General features: G+C 35.8%; 3 protein-coding genes across 3 annotated transcripts; 2 read left to right on the forward strand and 1 right to left on the reverse strand.

Moving 5' to 3' along the window:
• The first annotated feature begins 674 nt into the window (after positions 1 to 674).
• LOC103490232 (uncharacterized) lies at positions 675 to 1,597 on the forward strand. Its single transcript, XM_008449657.3, has one exon. The coding sequence runs from the start codon at positions 705 to 707 to the stop codon at positions 1,557 to 1,559; it is 855 nt and encodes a 284-aa protein (XP_008447879.1). The 5' UTR covers positions 675 to 704; the 3' UTR covers positions 1,560 to 1,597.
• Positions 1,598 to 10,337: 8,740 nt separating this feature from the next.
• Positions 10,338 to 11,874, forward strand: LOC103490233 (uncharacterized). Its single transcript, XM_008449659.3, has one exon. The coding sequence runs from the start codon at positions 10,762 to 10,764 to the stop codon at positions 11,650 to 11,652; it is 891 nt and encodes a 296-aa protein (XP_008447881.1). The 5' UTR covers positions 10,338 to 10,761; the 3' UTR covers positions 11,653 to 11,874.
• Positions 11,875 to 12,192: 318 nt separating this feature from the next.
• LOC103490234 (NAC domain-containing protein 6-like) lies at positions 12,193 to 13,890 on the reverse strand. The gene is made up of 3 exons (XM_008449660.3): positions 13,534 to 13,890; positions 13,173 to 13,441; positions 12,193 to 12,895 (listed from the first exon to the last, which is right to left on the reverse strand). Exons 1-3 carry the CDS (start codon positions 13,688 to 13,690, stop codon positions 12,473 to 12,475), a joined length of 849 nt encoding a protein of 282 aa, XP_008447882.1. The 5' UTR covers positions 13,691 to 13,890; the 3' UTR covers positions 12,193 to 12,472.
• Positions 13,891 to 14,665: the final 775 nt, after the last annotated feature.

Below are 14,665 nucleotides of genomic sequence, written 5' to 3' on the forward strand. Positions count from 1 at the left end.
AAAAGAAAGGGATTATTTTTCTCAGTGATTTTTCCCTCAAAGCTAATTTCTGGTTTGTAAACTAGAGGTCAATTAGGTAACAAAGACTACCTAATCAAACTAAGCATCAAATTAACATTGCTTTGCTGTCAAAGATTCCAGTTGTCTCAGCAAGGTTTTAGGCACGAATCACATGGGGAAGCTTGAAATTAACTTTCAAACAACTTCATGCTGATTGTCTTTCATCTAAGAGACAATTTAGTTCAATTATATGCATGATAGTAAAGCTAATTAGGTTGTATCTCATAAGGATGCTAACAACATCAACAACACGCGTGTGCCTCATAATTAAGAAATTCTTCTATAGCAGAATATGAACATGAGATGATGAGAGAAAAACCTTGAGATGGGGAACACCATATTACTAATATAGCTAAGAATAATAAACAAGTGGCATTTGTATCATATACATCCATTTGATTATAAGAGAAATTAACATCAATAATGGTGGAAATAATGAAGAGTTAGGAGGGAGGCATGGCATGGACAATGCTAAATTAATTACTTCTGCAAATCCATTAATTAATATAAGTAGATGAGCTTGAGATTCCTCATGTCTCCCTCAACTAAAGTTATATAAATATCCCTCATTGATCTTCAAAAAAATGAAAACAAATTGAAACTGATCTTTTGTAGTTCATTAGCTTTGGCTTTTGAAAAAAAAGATGGATTCCTTTGCTGCAAACCAAAAGAAATCATTCCACATTCGTTCGAACAGTTTGCCCTCCAAGCCACACCCAATTGTGGATGAAGTTGATGAACATCTCTGCAGACTGAAGTCCTCTGAAGCCACTTCTACATCTTCTTCATTGTGCCAAAAACTTGATGGTCTTCACGATTTACACGATTGTATTGATAAGTTGCTTCTTTTGCCACTCACCCGTCAAGCTCTCGTTGACAAGAAATCAGTTGATGACCAATTAGAAGGATCTCTCAAGCTCTTGGACTTGTGTGCTACGGCTAAGGATGTATTGTTTCAAACAAAAGAAAGTGCACATGAACTAGAGTCAACTTTGCGTAGAAGAAGAGGAGATGTCACCGTAGGTGATGTTCAAAAGTATTTGAACTCAAGGAAGATCATAAAGAAGGAAATCCACAAGGCCTTGAAGGGAATGGAAAGATCAAGTTCTCAAAAAAGTGATGAAAGTTCAGAAATTGTTAGTATGTTAAAAGAGGCGGAAACTGTCACATATAACAACATTGAGTCCTTGTTGTCATTTATAGCAGGATCAAAGTTGCCATCAAAGATCAGCAAATGGTCTTTTGTTTCTAAGTTCATTCAACCAAAGAAAGTGGTGAGCAAAGAAGAAGACACAAGAGGAAATGAAGTAGAGATGGTGGATGCTGCATTATATTCAATCACCAGTCACAAATCTGACTGCATTGTACAAATTGAAGATGTGCAAATATTGCTGAGGAAATTAGAGTCAAGTATTCAAGACCTCGAAGAAGACCTCGAGAGTTTATATCGGCACCTTATCAAGAATAGGGTTGCCTTCCTTAACATTCTAAATCACTAATAGCCAATTCCACCAAAATCCATTTTTGTAGATGTAAACATCACAATACATGTACAATACAAAACTTTTTTGAAATCAAGATTATGGATACAATATCATCTTCTTCTCTAGCTAATTTTTTGCAATATAATATGTGTGCTCTTGTTGGAGATTTGAACATAAATCACATAGTAATCAAAATCTATGTAAATAAAGACAATAACTTCATTAGCACAAGGCTTTTAAGTTGAAATTGAAAATAAAACTATGCAGCCTTTGTCTAAAGTGAACAATATCATATTATGGAGATATTACCGCTGTCCGACCGAGCTTGTGAGAAAATAAAATCTACCCATTACTGATCTCATAATTTTTGTTTTAACTATGCAAACTTTTGTATTCTTTAACCATCAAGATTGCAAACTCTTGAAGGAAAAATGTTAACTAGAGGTCAATTAGCTAACCAAGGTTATGTTTGAAACTAAATATTCAAATTTGCACTGCTGTCAAAGATTCCAATTGTCTCAACTCATAACAATGGTGATAAGCACAATAACGTGGAAGCCTGTGATTAACTTCAATGCAGCATTATGTAGGTTGTCTTTCACTTGAGAAACAATTTGATTTAATTATATGTATAATAATAAACCTAATCAAGTCATATCTTCATGTAGGACTTAAATAATCAACATGAGTTGATCTGGAAAGGTTTAACTTAAACAAGTTGTATCTTCATGTATTAAAGTGTGAAGCAGATCTGAATAGGTTTTGATTTAATTTAGATATGAGTTGAAGATTTGGCAGTGTCTAGATCCCAACGGGAAAAGCCTAAAAATGTACTAATTTGTGAAAAGTTGAAGTAGATGAAATTTCAAACATCTCCTTTGCCCGATGGTATATATTAAGAAGATAAAGAAGAGGAAAAAACATAGAACCAAATGAGCTAGCAGTTGGATGAATTGCTCAGGTTGTTGGATATCCGTAGAAAAAAAACCAACAAGGAACGCTCTTATGAAGAACGATTCGCCATTCATCAAAAACCATTGGCTGAAAGCAGCCTCATGATTGAGATTATATAGTATTTTTCCTCTACAGTATATGTGAAGAAAAATCCAATAGGGTAAATATGGATGTAAAGTTGTAAATAGCTGAAAGCTAAGCAGCCTGCTGAGTGAAACAAAGATCTGATCTAACATATTACAAAAGTTTTGGCCTATCAAAGGTTGTAGAATCAATCGATTTCAGTGGGTTCGAATCATTAATGTTTTCTAAGAAAACTTGGCTACTAGTTGATATTGGGGATCAAGATGATGAAAAAAAATAACCAATGTCCTATAAATCATTGGGGACATAAATATAGTCCTTGTTTGTTAGAGCGGGTAAGGACTACACAACTCTATTGATGTAACTTTTTAATAGAATCTAAAACTAAAATCATATAAGCTTAAACTAAGACGGACAATATCAAATATAGAGATGCTTTATTCTTGTTATGAAATCGAAAAATAAAAAAAATACAAGAAAACATAAATAGTAAAGATCAGCTCGCAAAGATCTACGTGATTCATTAGCAGCGTGTTAACTAAGCCAACGTACAAAGGGAGAGATCAATGCATTAGTAGAGAGAACTACCAAATAATATAGATTTCAGTCACCAAATAACAGACAAAAAACATTTCTAACACTTCTAGTAGGAAAGAGGGGAAGACTGAATGAATTTTCTGGTGTGAATGCTAAATTAAACTTATATAACATTTATGATCAAATTCAATTACATGGTGGTTGTAAACTTTCCAGGAATTGTAAAAAGAAAGTGGATACACAAAATACCAGAAGCAAAGACTCAAGTTCCTTGTTTAGATTTCAAAATCTGGACTTTTCTCTTATTAACACACTAACCACATGAAGCACTGCATGTGATACCATTTTTTCAAGAACAATATAAAGAAATAATTACTTCTGAACTTCACTTGCAATATAAAGAAATAATAATAAACATTTCAACAATCCACAAGGCCTTGAAAGGAATGGAGAAAACGAGTTCCCTAAAAAGTGATGAAAGTTCAGAAATCGTTCACTTGTTAAAAGAAGCAGAAGCAATCACATATTGCAGCATTGAATACTTATTGCTTTTATGACTGGACAAAAGTTGGCATCAAAGATGAGCAAATGGTCTCTGGTTTCCAAGCTGATGCAACCCAAAAGGGTAACCTGCAAAGAGGAAGAAACATACAGAAATGAAGTAGAGAGAACAGATGATACACTATATTAATCACAAGTCATAAATCTGATTTCTTTGTATAAGTTGAAGATGTCCAGAGCTCGTTGAAGTAATTGGAGTCTACTATTCAACATTAAGATCATTCTGGTTTGAGCTCAAAATAAACGATGCCATGATATTATAGAGATGTGGAAAGGCCCAGCATCCAAACATGGCTGTGCTCACCTTGAACAAAGGAGGGTAAAAACATTTAAAGAATTTTTTTTTCTTTAAAAAAAAACCACCGAGCATCCAACTGACATATTGATCTTTTTAACTCTATTCTTAAATTACTGATTAACTTAAAAGTTTAAACTGATGAGCGAAGATGGATTTAATTATGTATCATCTAACACTCTCTTACTTGTGGGCTCAAAATATGAAGTGAAGAAATGAAAATTTCTCATAGAAGCGTGAGAACGCCATGTGTCACAATCATACAGGAGAGATGTAGTCTGTGACTCCACTAAGGGCAGACAAGAGGCAAGCATATCGACACGCGATCAGCAATACATGCCATGATGTGATCGAGGAAGACGATACATCATCCAACACACCAAGATAAGTGGGCAAGCATGCCAAGTAGGACAGTAAGCAAGAAGACATGCATCAATGTCATCGATAGTGTCAGAGACAAGCTCAGTGGGACCAAGATGGGGCTCGGGCCGTGACCTCAGAAGTTGGAGTTTCGTTACGAGTTTTGATGTGCAGCTCTGGAGTTAGATGCATAGTGATAAAATATGCAAGCATATCGAATTTCATGTCAATCTGAGTGCCTACATTGGTGTGTGATCATTCACCACAATTGATGTACAAGGATGGAATACATGATATTGTTTGAAATGTACCATAGAGGAGACATGGTGTCAGCTTTCTACCACCCATGGGCCTTGTGGCCTGAGTGAGCTACCCCATGGCACATGGTGTGTGTGTCATGGTGTGGGCGAGCATTCTAAGACGAGTGTCTTGAATGTCTTCCATTGAGAATGGGATTTCATGAACAGTGTTGGGTGGCACGGGTGTGCCGACATTGCACCTCTTCCCATGGGTTAGAGGTTCTGTGATAGAATCTAGTATGCTTCTGTGCTTTGCTATAGGCTTGGAAAGGTCTATACCTCAATAAGTCCAGATGGATGGATGTCCAGGAAGCCTCAAGTTGGAACAATACCCATGCGTCAATTTTACAATGATTCTCGATAAGCGTGCCCTTATGTGAAATAAAGCTCGTTGACATCCTAAGGTTCTGGATGGCATCCTAAGTTGACAGTGGGCACTTGGTAAGGGACAAAAAGCTAGTATTGACACATATATTGACTCGACAGGTGTCAATACTCATTTCGGTTGGCAGGTTAAACATTCCTTAGCCCAAAGTGAGGGAGGAATTATTCTCGTAGCTCTTGATGGACCCAATAAGTTAGTTATAAGCTTGATAGTGCTATCTATTTCTGTTTAATTCGAGCTCATTCCGTTATTCTGAGATTTCATTCGATTGTTTTATAGGTTTTGAGTAATTCATAGATATAGTTTGGAGTTGATGTCATTTCAAAGCTAATTTGAACAATTACAGAGTCATACGATGTCAACCGAGGGAAAATAGAGCAAACCAAAGCGTTGGAAAGTGCAAAAGAAGCCAAAAGGCTTTTGTCTTGCAGCGCTACGGTGTCCCACGGTGCTGTAAGGCAGAGAGCTACTGCCTTCGAAAAAAGCCCAAGCGCCACAGTGCTCTGAAGTTGAAGCGCACGCATACGACCATCAGCGTCGGGGCACCACACCTCTTTTATAAAAAAGTTGTTTTGCCACCAGCTTGAAACCTAACTCATTCCAACCAATTTTTACATCTTTTCTTTCTATTTTTCTGTGTTCTTTCATGTACTTTGAGTCTCCAAACATCTCCTCATCACCCGGCATGTGGACGAGAGGCTAAAGTATGCTTTTCTAGCTTGGGTTTTCTTAGATTCTTCTTTTGTCCTTTAGAATTTTATGAGAACTAACTTGTTTCATTGTAATCTTTGGTTCAATTCTGAATGTTATTAGTTTATTGTTATATGTTAGACACATGGGAATGTATGACTATAACTTTGCACTAAATTCTTTGACTCGTGACAATTAGATAAGAATTGGTTAGAAGCAATAGGTTAGGTTAGCTTGTAAATCTAAATTGATGCAAAATTGATTCTAATCAACCCAGAATTGAACCTATTAAGTGTCAATTAGACGCTTAGGAATTAGACATTTGGTGGGTAGATGGATAACATGCTTCGGTTACTAAACAAGATGCATCCTATGTTGACTTAATTTGTAGAATTATCATTGGTGTTCTAAGTATGCAACTTTAGCTAGGCGATAAGGCATGGCTACGTGTTTAAAGATGCTAACTATGCCTATGAGTGCTACTTCTAATGATAGTCTGCATTGAGCACAAGTTTTTCTCTCTCTTGTACAAGTGTAAGCGAAGCGAGAGGTTTCCTAGGAAAGCTAGAGTCAAACGTAGGAAATTTCTTATCAAACCTAGTAATAACACCTAAGTCAATTTCATGCAGTTTGTTTCTATAAAATATTTTATATTTGCACGTAAAGTAAATTCTATTATGTACACTAAGTGCCTCAGTAGAAGGGGGAGTGGAATGGAAGAACGTGGAATGCGAACTAACTTGCTAAAAAGAATAATGTAGGAAAGTCTTCTTGTTGTATACGATTTGAGTTATAAGATACTCCTTGATACGATATAGATAGTTTAGCCATTTTCTAATTAAGACGAGCTACCTCTCGATGCCTAAATGCCACACTTATTCGCCTTTCAGGACAAAAATGCTAAGAATGCGTAAAATGATATATATCTAGGTTTCTTTACTCGTAAGCATCACATTTCGTCTTTTCTTTAAGGTGAGCTACCTATCAGTGTCTAGATGGCACACTTATTCGCCTTTCAGGACACAAATGCTAAGAATGCGTTCAATGATGTATATCTAGGTCTCTTTACTTGTAAGCATAACATTTTCTCTTTTCTTCAAGGCGAGCTACCTTTCGGTGTTTGAACATCACAATGGTTTGCTTGTTGGGATACAAGTGATGAAGGAGTAAAACACGCAAATGAATTTTGTTTCCAAAATCTTTTATGTGCGTGTTTAATGAGGTCTTACTTTCTAGATTGTTTTAACATAGAATTTTCACAAGTTTTACTTTCTTGCAATTTACTTTCTTGCACAATTTCTACTAAACCCCCTGTTTACCTTGGGTTGGAAATTAATTTGCTTGAGAATCGGTGTGCTCCTGTGATCAAGTTGGACTTTCCACTAAGACTAGTTCTTGGCGTGTGATTCGATATACTATTTGGCATGGATTTGGGCGACGAAATCCATACAACTAGAGCTAGTATGCAGCAGGAACGGTCATGAAAGCGTCTGATGGCCCCGATAAGCTAGTTATGACATAGTGAAGTAGTAGAGATCACCCGGTTGTACCTAGGAAGCCTTGTAAGCTAGTTCTAGCCTTGTTCAATGTCAAAACTCATTCCGGAAAGGTCCTTGGACATGGGATGATTGAGAGGTTAGGAATCTAGATGATGAAGAGAGTTGTGACATTGTATTGCGATGACCTTAGCCTAACATATGAGCAAGGTTGAGCCTCAAGGCTTGGCCTAGAGTAGAGGAAAGTCGGCTAGATATGCACATGGATGAAAATACCCGTACGAGTGAGTGTATGGCCGAATGAAGTTCAACTTCGAATACGTCCTGTTTGGTTGAGGATGAAAGAACCACACCTGACGTCCGACAAAGCTTCAAAGAGTCAAGCAAAATGTAGATTGGGACTTGAGTTCCCCTTAAGGCTAACCATGATCGAGCATAATGTCATGGTGCCACTCGGTTGAAAAGTACTGATCGTGACACCATGCAATTTGAATTCAATTTTAGAAAACATCAAGATTCAGAGAAAAAAAATAAATAGAACTAACAAGATAAATATCTTAAATCTATTATGTTTTTTTCTTAAGAGAAAAAAGAACAGAAGAATGATCAACGGATTTCGTCGTCCAAATTCGAATTAAATAATTATCGAATTACACACCATGTAGGATTGCCACATCCCACATCTTACCAAAGCCAACAAAAATTTGGGTACCATAGGTAGATTATTATGAATATCTACACTAAATATACATTTACATTATATTACTACATTTATAATAGAAACAAGCTTTCAAGACAAACCCTACTAGAGAAAGGGTTTCCAACTCAGTAAAATATTGCCCAGTGAATCATTACAAAAATGTTTTTGAAATTGAAAGTAAAAAAGAAACACTCACCAAAGACCAAATCTCACAAGAGTTCTTATCCACACCGAACCCCAGTTAAGTTATAGTTAACTGGAGGTCAACTAGTAAACCAAGGTTACCTGATGAAACTAAGTATTCAAATTAGTTTTCTGTCAAAGATTCCATTTGTCTCTACAATGTTGATAGGCTCAAGAATCAGAAAGAAGTCTGTGTCTAACTTTCTTGTAATGTTATGAAGTCTGTCTTTCAACTAAGGGACAGTTCGCATATAATAATGAAGTAAATTAGGTTCTATTCAATCATGTCGGATTTAAATAATGAACAATGAGCTGAACTGATGGTGGAAGAGTGTACAGGAAGATCATCAAGATGTAATGAGAAACAGATTACTAGTTTAATATGTAGGATGAAAGAAAAATCATCAAGCTTTTCACTTGAAGTGCATGTGTGATGAAACCTTCTTGTATCCCTAGTATCAGGCAAAACTAATCTTTTATAATATAAACAGATCTGAACAAGTTTATTTTAATTTAAACATGAGTTATAGACTTGGTAGAGAGGAAACATTGCCACATCAGTGTTTATATCCTAATGGAAGATGCCTAAACATGCTCTCATTCCTAAAACGTTGAAGTTCCAAATGTCTCCCTTTGCTTAATGATATATATTAAGGAGATCAGAGGGAAAACACAAAAACACAGAGATTGCTCATTGAGCTCGCAGTTGGGTGGATAGATGGCTAAGCCAAGGATAATTTCAGAGCAAATGAAGGAATGTTTCTGTATGAATTTGGGTGGGCCATGGAAATTGAGGCTATGATTGTTCTTGATTTTTCAGAAAGGTTCTAAAAGGAGCAATTCACAAGACTATGGACGGATTCAAAGTTGTAAATAGCTGAAAGCAAAGGCAGCCTGCTGACTGCAATGAAGGTATGGCACTGCAGTCATGGTTATGCCTCTGAAGTTAGTGAAATCAGTGGTCTTGGTGTGTTTGAATCAGTATTATTCATTATTATGCCTTATTTCTGCTAAGTTGCTACTTGGTATTTAGTGTTCAAGCTGATTCAAAGCAAATAAGCAGGTATTTCTAGAAGTGGGGAAGATTCTTGTGTAATAGTAAAAATGTTCCAATTGTTAGGTTCTTTTAGATTGAATCTCAAGGCGAGAGCATGTTATTTTAAGCCGAAAATAGAGGATATCAGATCATTGTGGAAATACAGGGGTGTTTGTTCACACGAGATTTTCAAAAAAATTCATGGAGTGAATTGATTTCGTATAGATTTATGGATGGATGTAGTATAATCGTTACTATATGGTCCTCTGATTCATTTTCTTGCTTGTATAGGCTTCACTTAAAAGGATATATATCTGAGGTGTTCAAAGAAAATTTCGGTCTCCAAAGAAGAATATTCGATCTTCAAGAGCTTGAGGAGTTTTAAGGAGTTTTATGAATTTTCTAAATCTTGAAAATAGAGCAATTCTGTAGCCTTGGGCTTCGATGACTTTTGGGCCTAGCCCTAAAGGCTTGGATTTTGGATTTAAGCCTAACCATTTCAATTTGAGCTTTGAGTCAAAGTAATCTTGGGCTCATTCGATGTTGGACCTATTTCAGTATAACCCTAGTTGGACTGTGTTGGGTTACATGCGACATTATTGATTTTTCATTTTTTCTCTTTTGAATTTAATTTGGGATACAAAGTTTAATGATAACTTGAGAGTAATGACAAGGTAATCTATGATTGATCGGAATTTCTCACCTTAACAAGAAAGAGAAGCATGTATTTTGGAAAAGGATTTGCTAAGGTGGGCAATGACATCAGAGTATCTAGATCAAAGAATAAAAGTTCATTGTTTAACTGCTTGAAAATATCATGAAAAACTGTGTATCTGGTACCAATTTTTCAAGAACACCAAAACATTCGCTCCTTTTGGTCTATACTACTTTCTGCTATATTTTGGAAAAGCTTCAATTACATAGGTAAAAATGACAGTTGAACTGATGTTTGTAGCTGATTGAAAAGTCATAATTTTGCCCCTTAACCACCCCAGAAGGGGGGGTGGGGATGGAAAAAATTAAATAAGAAAGAAAGAACAGACTGAACATGTGCACTCATGTATGATTAAGATAAACAATGCAAACATGTCGTGTTTTTCATTTGTTATTAAGAAAAGGCAACTCTTTCAACACCGCTCGTGCGTCGCGGATTTTTCGGATTCATCAAGGATATTGAAGAGATAAGAGAAGCTAACAACAAAGTGGTAGGAGACATGGCATGAACAATGCTGAGATATCATTAATTGCACGTAACCATTTTGATAAAGAGAAAGAAGATGAATTCTCAATCTTCCCCCATGTGTTCATGTGTGGAACAACCTTCTTGTCACCATGGAGACAGACCATGCTGAATTAATTTATTTTTTTATAAGAAAATCATACATATAATTAATGAAAATTGCAGTGGTTAGCTTGTTAATGAGTTGGAGACTTGGTGGAGAGGAGACATTGCTTAAAGAATGCTGATCAGGTTGTTTAGATCCAAATCTCATTGAGATTTGAAGCAAATGAAATTCCAAATATCTCCTTGACTTATTGATATATATTGATTCAGAACTGATTGAGGATCACAAACTTGTCAATCTACATCTTCCTTTCATCTTCAACCTCTCTTTTTCTCTTTTTCAGATAGAAACATGGTTGGCTTTCCTTCAACCAAGAGTACCAAATACCATACTCGCTCAAACAGCTTGCCATCCCGACCACACCCTCTCTTTTCACAATGTGATGAGCACTTGACTAGACTAAGAGATTATGAATCAACTCCTGCCTCATCAACATCCTCTATAAGCCAACAGCTAAGTGGCCTCGAGGATTTGCACGAATGTGTTGAAAAGTTACTTTTGGTACCCTCCATTCAAGAAGCTTTTGTTAGACATTGTGGAGAGAAATGGGTTGATGAGTTGTTGGATGGATCTCTTAGGCTGCTTGATATGTGCAGTTCAGCCAAGGATGCTTTGATCCACACAAAGGAATGTGTCCGTGAGCTTCGCTCTGCCATTCGACGAAGATCTGAGATGACAAATGAGATTAAGAAATACTTGGCCTCTAGAAAAGTTGTAAAGAGGGCAATCCAAAAGGCCCTTGATACTAATAAGAGCATCGAAAGAAAAAGCGACACAACAGTTGACGGTAACGACTATGACACTACAGCAATGGTTAGTTTGTTGAAGGAGGTGGAAGCAACTGGTCTTAGAATGTTTGAGTCCTTACTTTTCCTTATCTCAGGGAAGAAGACAAAGACAAAATCTAGTTGGTCAATTCTTAGTGTAATGAACAGCAAAAGAGAAGTCTGTCCTGAAGTAGATGCAGAATTCAATGAATTTTCCAATATGGATAATGCATTGAACTCTGTTATATGCCAAAAGACAAACAAATGCAAAGATACAACTCAAGTGTCTGAGAATGTCCAAAATCATCTTGAAAAGTTGGATCTAAGCACTCAAGATTTGGAACAAACAACTGAGCGCTTGTTTCGACGTTTGATCAAAACTAGAGTCTCCCTTCTCAACATCCTCAACAACTAGATGAAAACATTATGAATACTGTAAATGATATCAATTCAGAAGGTGTATATTTTTAAGGAAAAGAATACACATGTGCTCTTGGCACAAATTTTGTACAATGTTGAGCTCATAATCATACTTTTCTTTGCAATACCTCCAAATTTCTTTGCAAGAATCTAACTACTCTTATCTCAAAATTGTCTTGATTCAATCAAATCATGAAAGAAAAAGCATATTGAATCAGACATGTTGTTGATCATTTTCAAAGTTGTTGGAAAGTGTCCTGAAACTCAAGTTATTTACATATTTGTTACCTTTGCGTTGTTTGCATTTTTTTTATCTAGGTTTCAAAGAAGTGTGCTATATAAACTTTCTGATCCTAAAGACTCCTCTTTTTTATTATGACTAATTCTTTCTAATAAAACTATTCTTTCTCTACCTCTTGATTTAGTATAAAAATCTGTGAGTTGATTCTTTATTGTTTACGCTTTCCTATCCATCTTTATCCATCTTTATCTGTTGATTTTGTTATAAAAGTAAAGATTTTATCCAAGTCAGGTATTTGGATCTTGCAAATAAAAACTGCGTTATTCTTTTCAAATGCAATGAGCCTAATAAAAGTTGGCTGAAACTTGATGTTTCATACCAACGATACATGGAGAAATCGCAAGGTAAGATTAAAAGCCAATAACTGTTAGACTAAACAAACAAATTGAGGGAAGCATTTAAGATGAGAAGTGACAGAAAATTTACAGCCAAGTCAGCTCAGAATGAGGGTGTACAAGAAGGAGATTATAGACCAAAATTTATCTACAACCTATATCCTTGGGCCTATGGGCTATTAGAAATTGAGCATACTGGCATATGGGGTCAAAGTTTGAAGCCATGGGCTGTTAAATTGGGTCCAAAATAAGTCTTGGGACCAGTCCATGTCCAATTTTGGAACTTGAAGCTCAGTAAGTTTCTCAAGCTCTGATGGGATTTGCAACGATGTGCAGGAAATTTTTGGCTCCACTGCTTTATCTTCCTGTATTTCATCCACCATGGTTGCCACTTCTACTTCTTTGTCAAGAACTTCATGGGTTGGTGTTACAGAAGAAACCATAGCTTCTTGTTGGCTGCAAAATGAAATGGTCTCAAATGGAGATGCAGGTGGTGAATAGGAAGCTTGAAAAGGCTTTGCATCTTCCTCTTCTTTGGCTGCTCTTTGCTCTAGGACTTTCAAGGAAGTTGCTTTCCTATAGATCTTGCATAGTACCATGTCCTGCATTTCAAAAAAATGTAAAACATGAATGAATGAAGGATTACAAAAACCTGTAGTCATAGCACTTCCAAGTTTTGTTTTATGTTTCATGTTTCTCTTTTAGTGTGTTTATTTTAAATCACTGATTGACTCAAAAGCTTCGGCTGATAGCTGAAGATAGATTTAATGTTATATCATCTAACAATCTCTTGCTTTTTGGAGTTTAATAGCCATATTTTTTTCTCTTACAACAAAAAATCGTTGTCAAATACATTTTTGTTAATGGATACTAAGTTACCTTTGGCAATGGAGAGTTGTCGGGAAAACGATACTCATTCATGATCCAATCGGTCTTGGTTCCTCTAGTTGCTCTTCCCAAGTAGAACACAAGTGTCTTTCTCAATCCAATGAGTCGTTTCGGATCCGATAAACTAACAATTTTTCGATCCGACCCGGTTGCTTTCCAGTAACCATTTTTGGTTGTTCTGTTAGGCCTCCCACTCCCACCTAGCTTCCTGTCTCTTGGCACAAAAAAGTACCATTCTCTCTCTCCAATCCTTGCCAATCCTACACACAACAGAAAAAAAAAACTCACATTTCAACCCACTGAATCAATCAACAACAGTAAACAGTTCAAAAGAGACTGCAACAATACAAACCAGGCAAATCCCAAGGATCATGTTGGTAGAGATTAAGAATTCCAATAGGATCAAACTGCAATCTCTTCCCAGAGACAACATGTTTGAGATAAAAATTAAGAAGTTCTTCTTCTGTAGGGTGGAATCTAAATCCAGGAAGATCAGTTTCATGTGCCATTTCACTTCTTATAGAGCTAAGAAACAACAGTTTGGTGAAGTGAAGCAGCTTTTTTGGTTGTTTTATTACAAAGGGTTGTGAAGATATATTGGTCCATCAAGATAGTGAGGCTAATGAAAGACATTTATAAGCTAAGTTAAAGATTGGTAGAATCTAGAATCTTAGTAACATTTGTTAAAGTTTTTGGCTGTGCTAAAAGACGACTTGAGACTTGGTCAAGAAACTTTTAGATCAGAAACTTTGAGTTATTTATGTATGTGGCCCAATGGCCAGTTGGCAACAAAAAAAAGAAAAAGAAAAAAAAAGGGAAATAAAAAGGGAGAAAAAAGAAAAAGAAAGAAAAATAAAGTAGGCCCCACACGGCTTCTTCTCATCAATTCATCAAATTTGGGCTATTTGGTTCTTTGCCAAACTTTTTTTGTTTTTGATACTTTTACATTACTTGGAAATTCTTGGTGGGAATTTTCAATGTAAGTTTCCATTTCCCAACTATAGAAAGTAGGCGTGGTTGCAATTATAATAACCCTCCTCTATGTTATGAAATCCACACATACTGAATACAAAAATAAAGATAAAAGTAGATAATCGATAACACAAAAATTCAATTACTTAGATTTTAGATTTCTTGTAGTGTGTTAGCTACAACTAGAAATAAAAAAGAACAACTTTATTAAAAAAAAAATAATACAAAATTATATTACAGAATGAATGCTTCTCTAGGATTGAGAGTTTATATGTTGCCCTTTTCTAAACCCCAGGGTCATAAAGTTTATGCATAAAGTAAATAACATAAATATGGAAAATACATAACTTAAGTTTAAAATCCTGTACTTTGGTCATTTGAAACACCATACAATAGATTTAAGAGATTCCAACAAGAAATATAACACAATCAAAAAGATTTGTAGATATAACAAAATGTAAGTATATCCGGCTCTTAAAGTCAACGTTAGACTCTACCATATATTAATAGAA

Source organism: Cucumis melo, chromosome 1, assembly GCF_025177605.1.
Source record: "Cucumis melo cultivar AY chromosome 1, USDA_Cmelo_AY_1.0, whole genome shotgun sequence".
NCBI lineage: Eukaryota > Viridiplantae > Streptophyta > Magnoliopsida > Cucurbitales > Cucurbitaceae > Cucumis > Cucumis melo.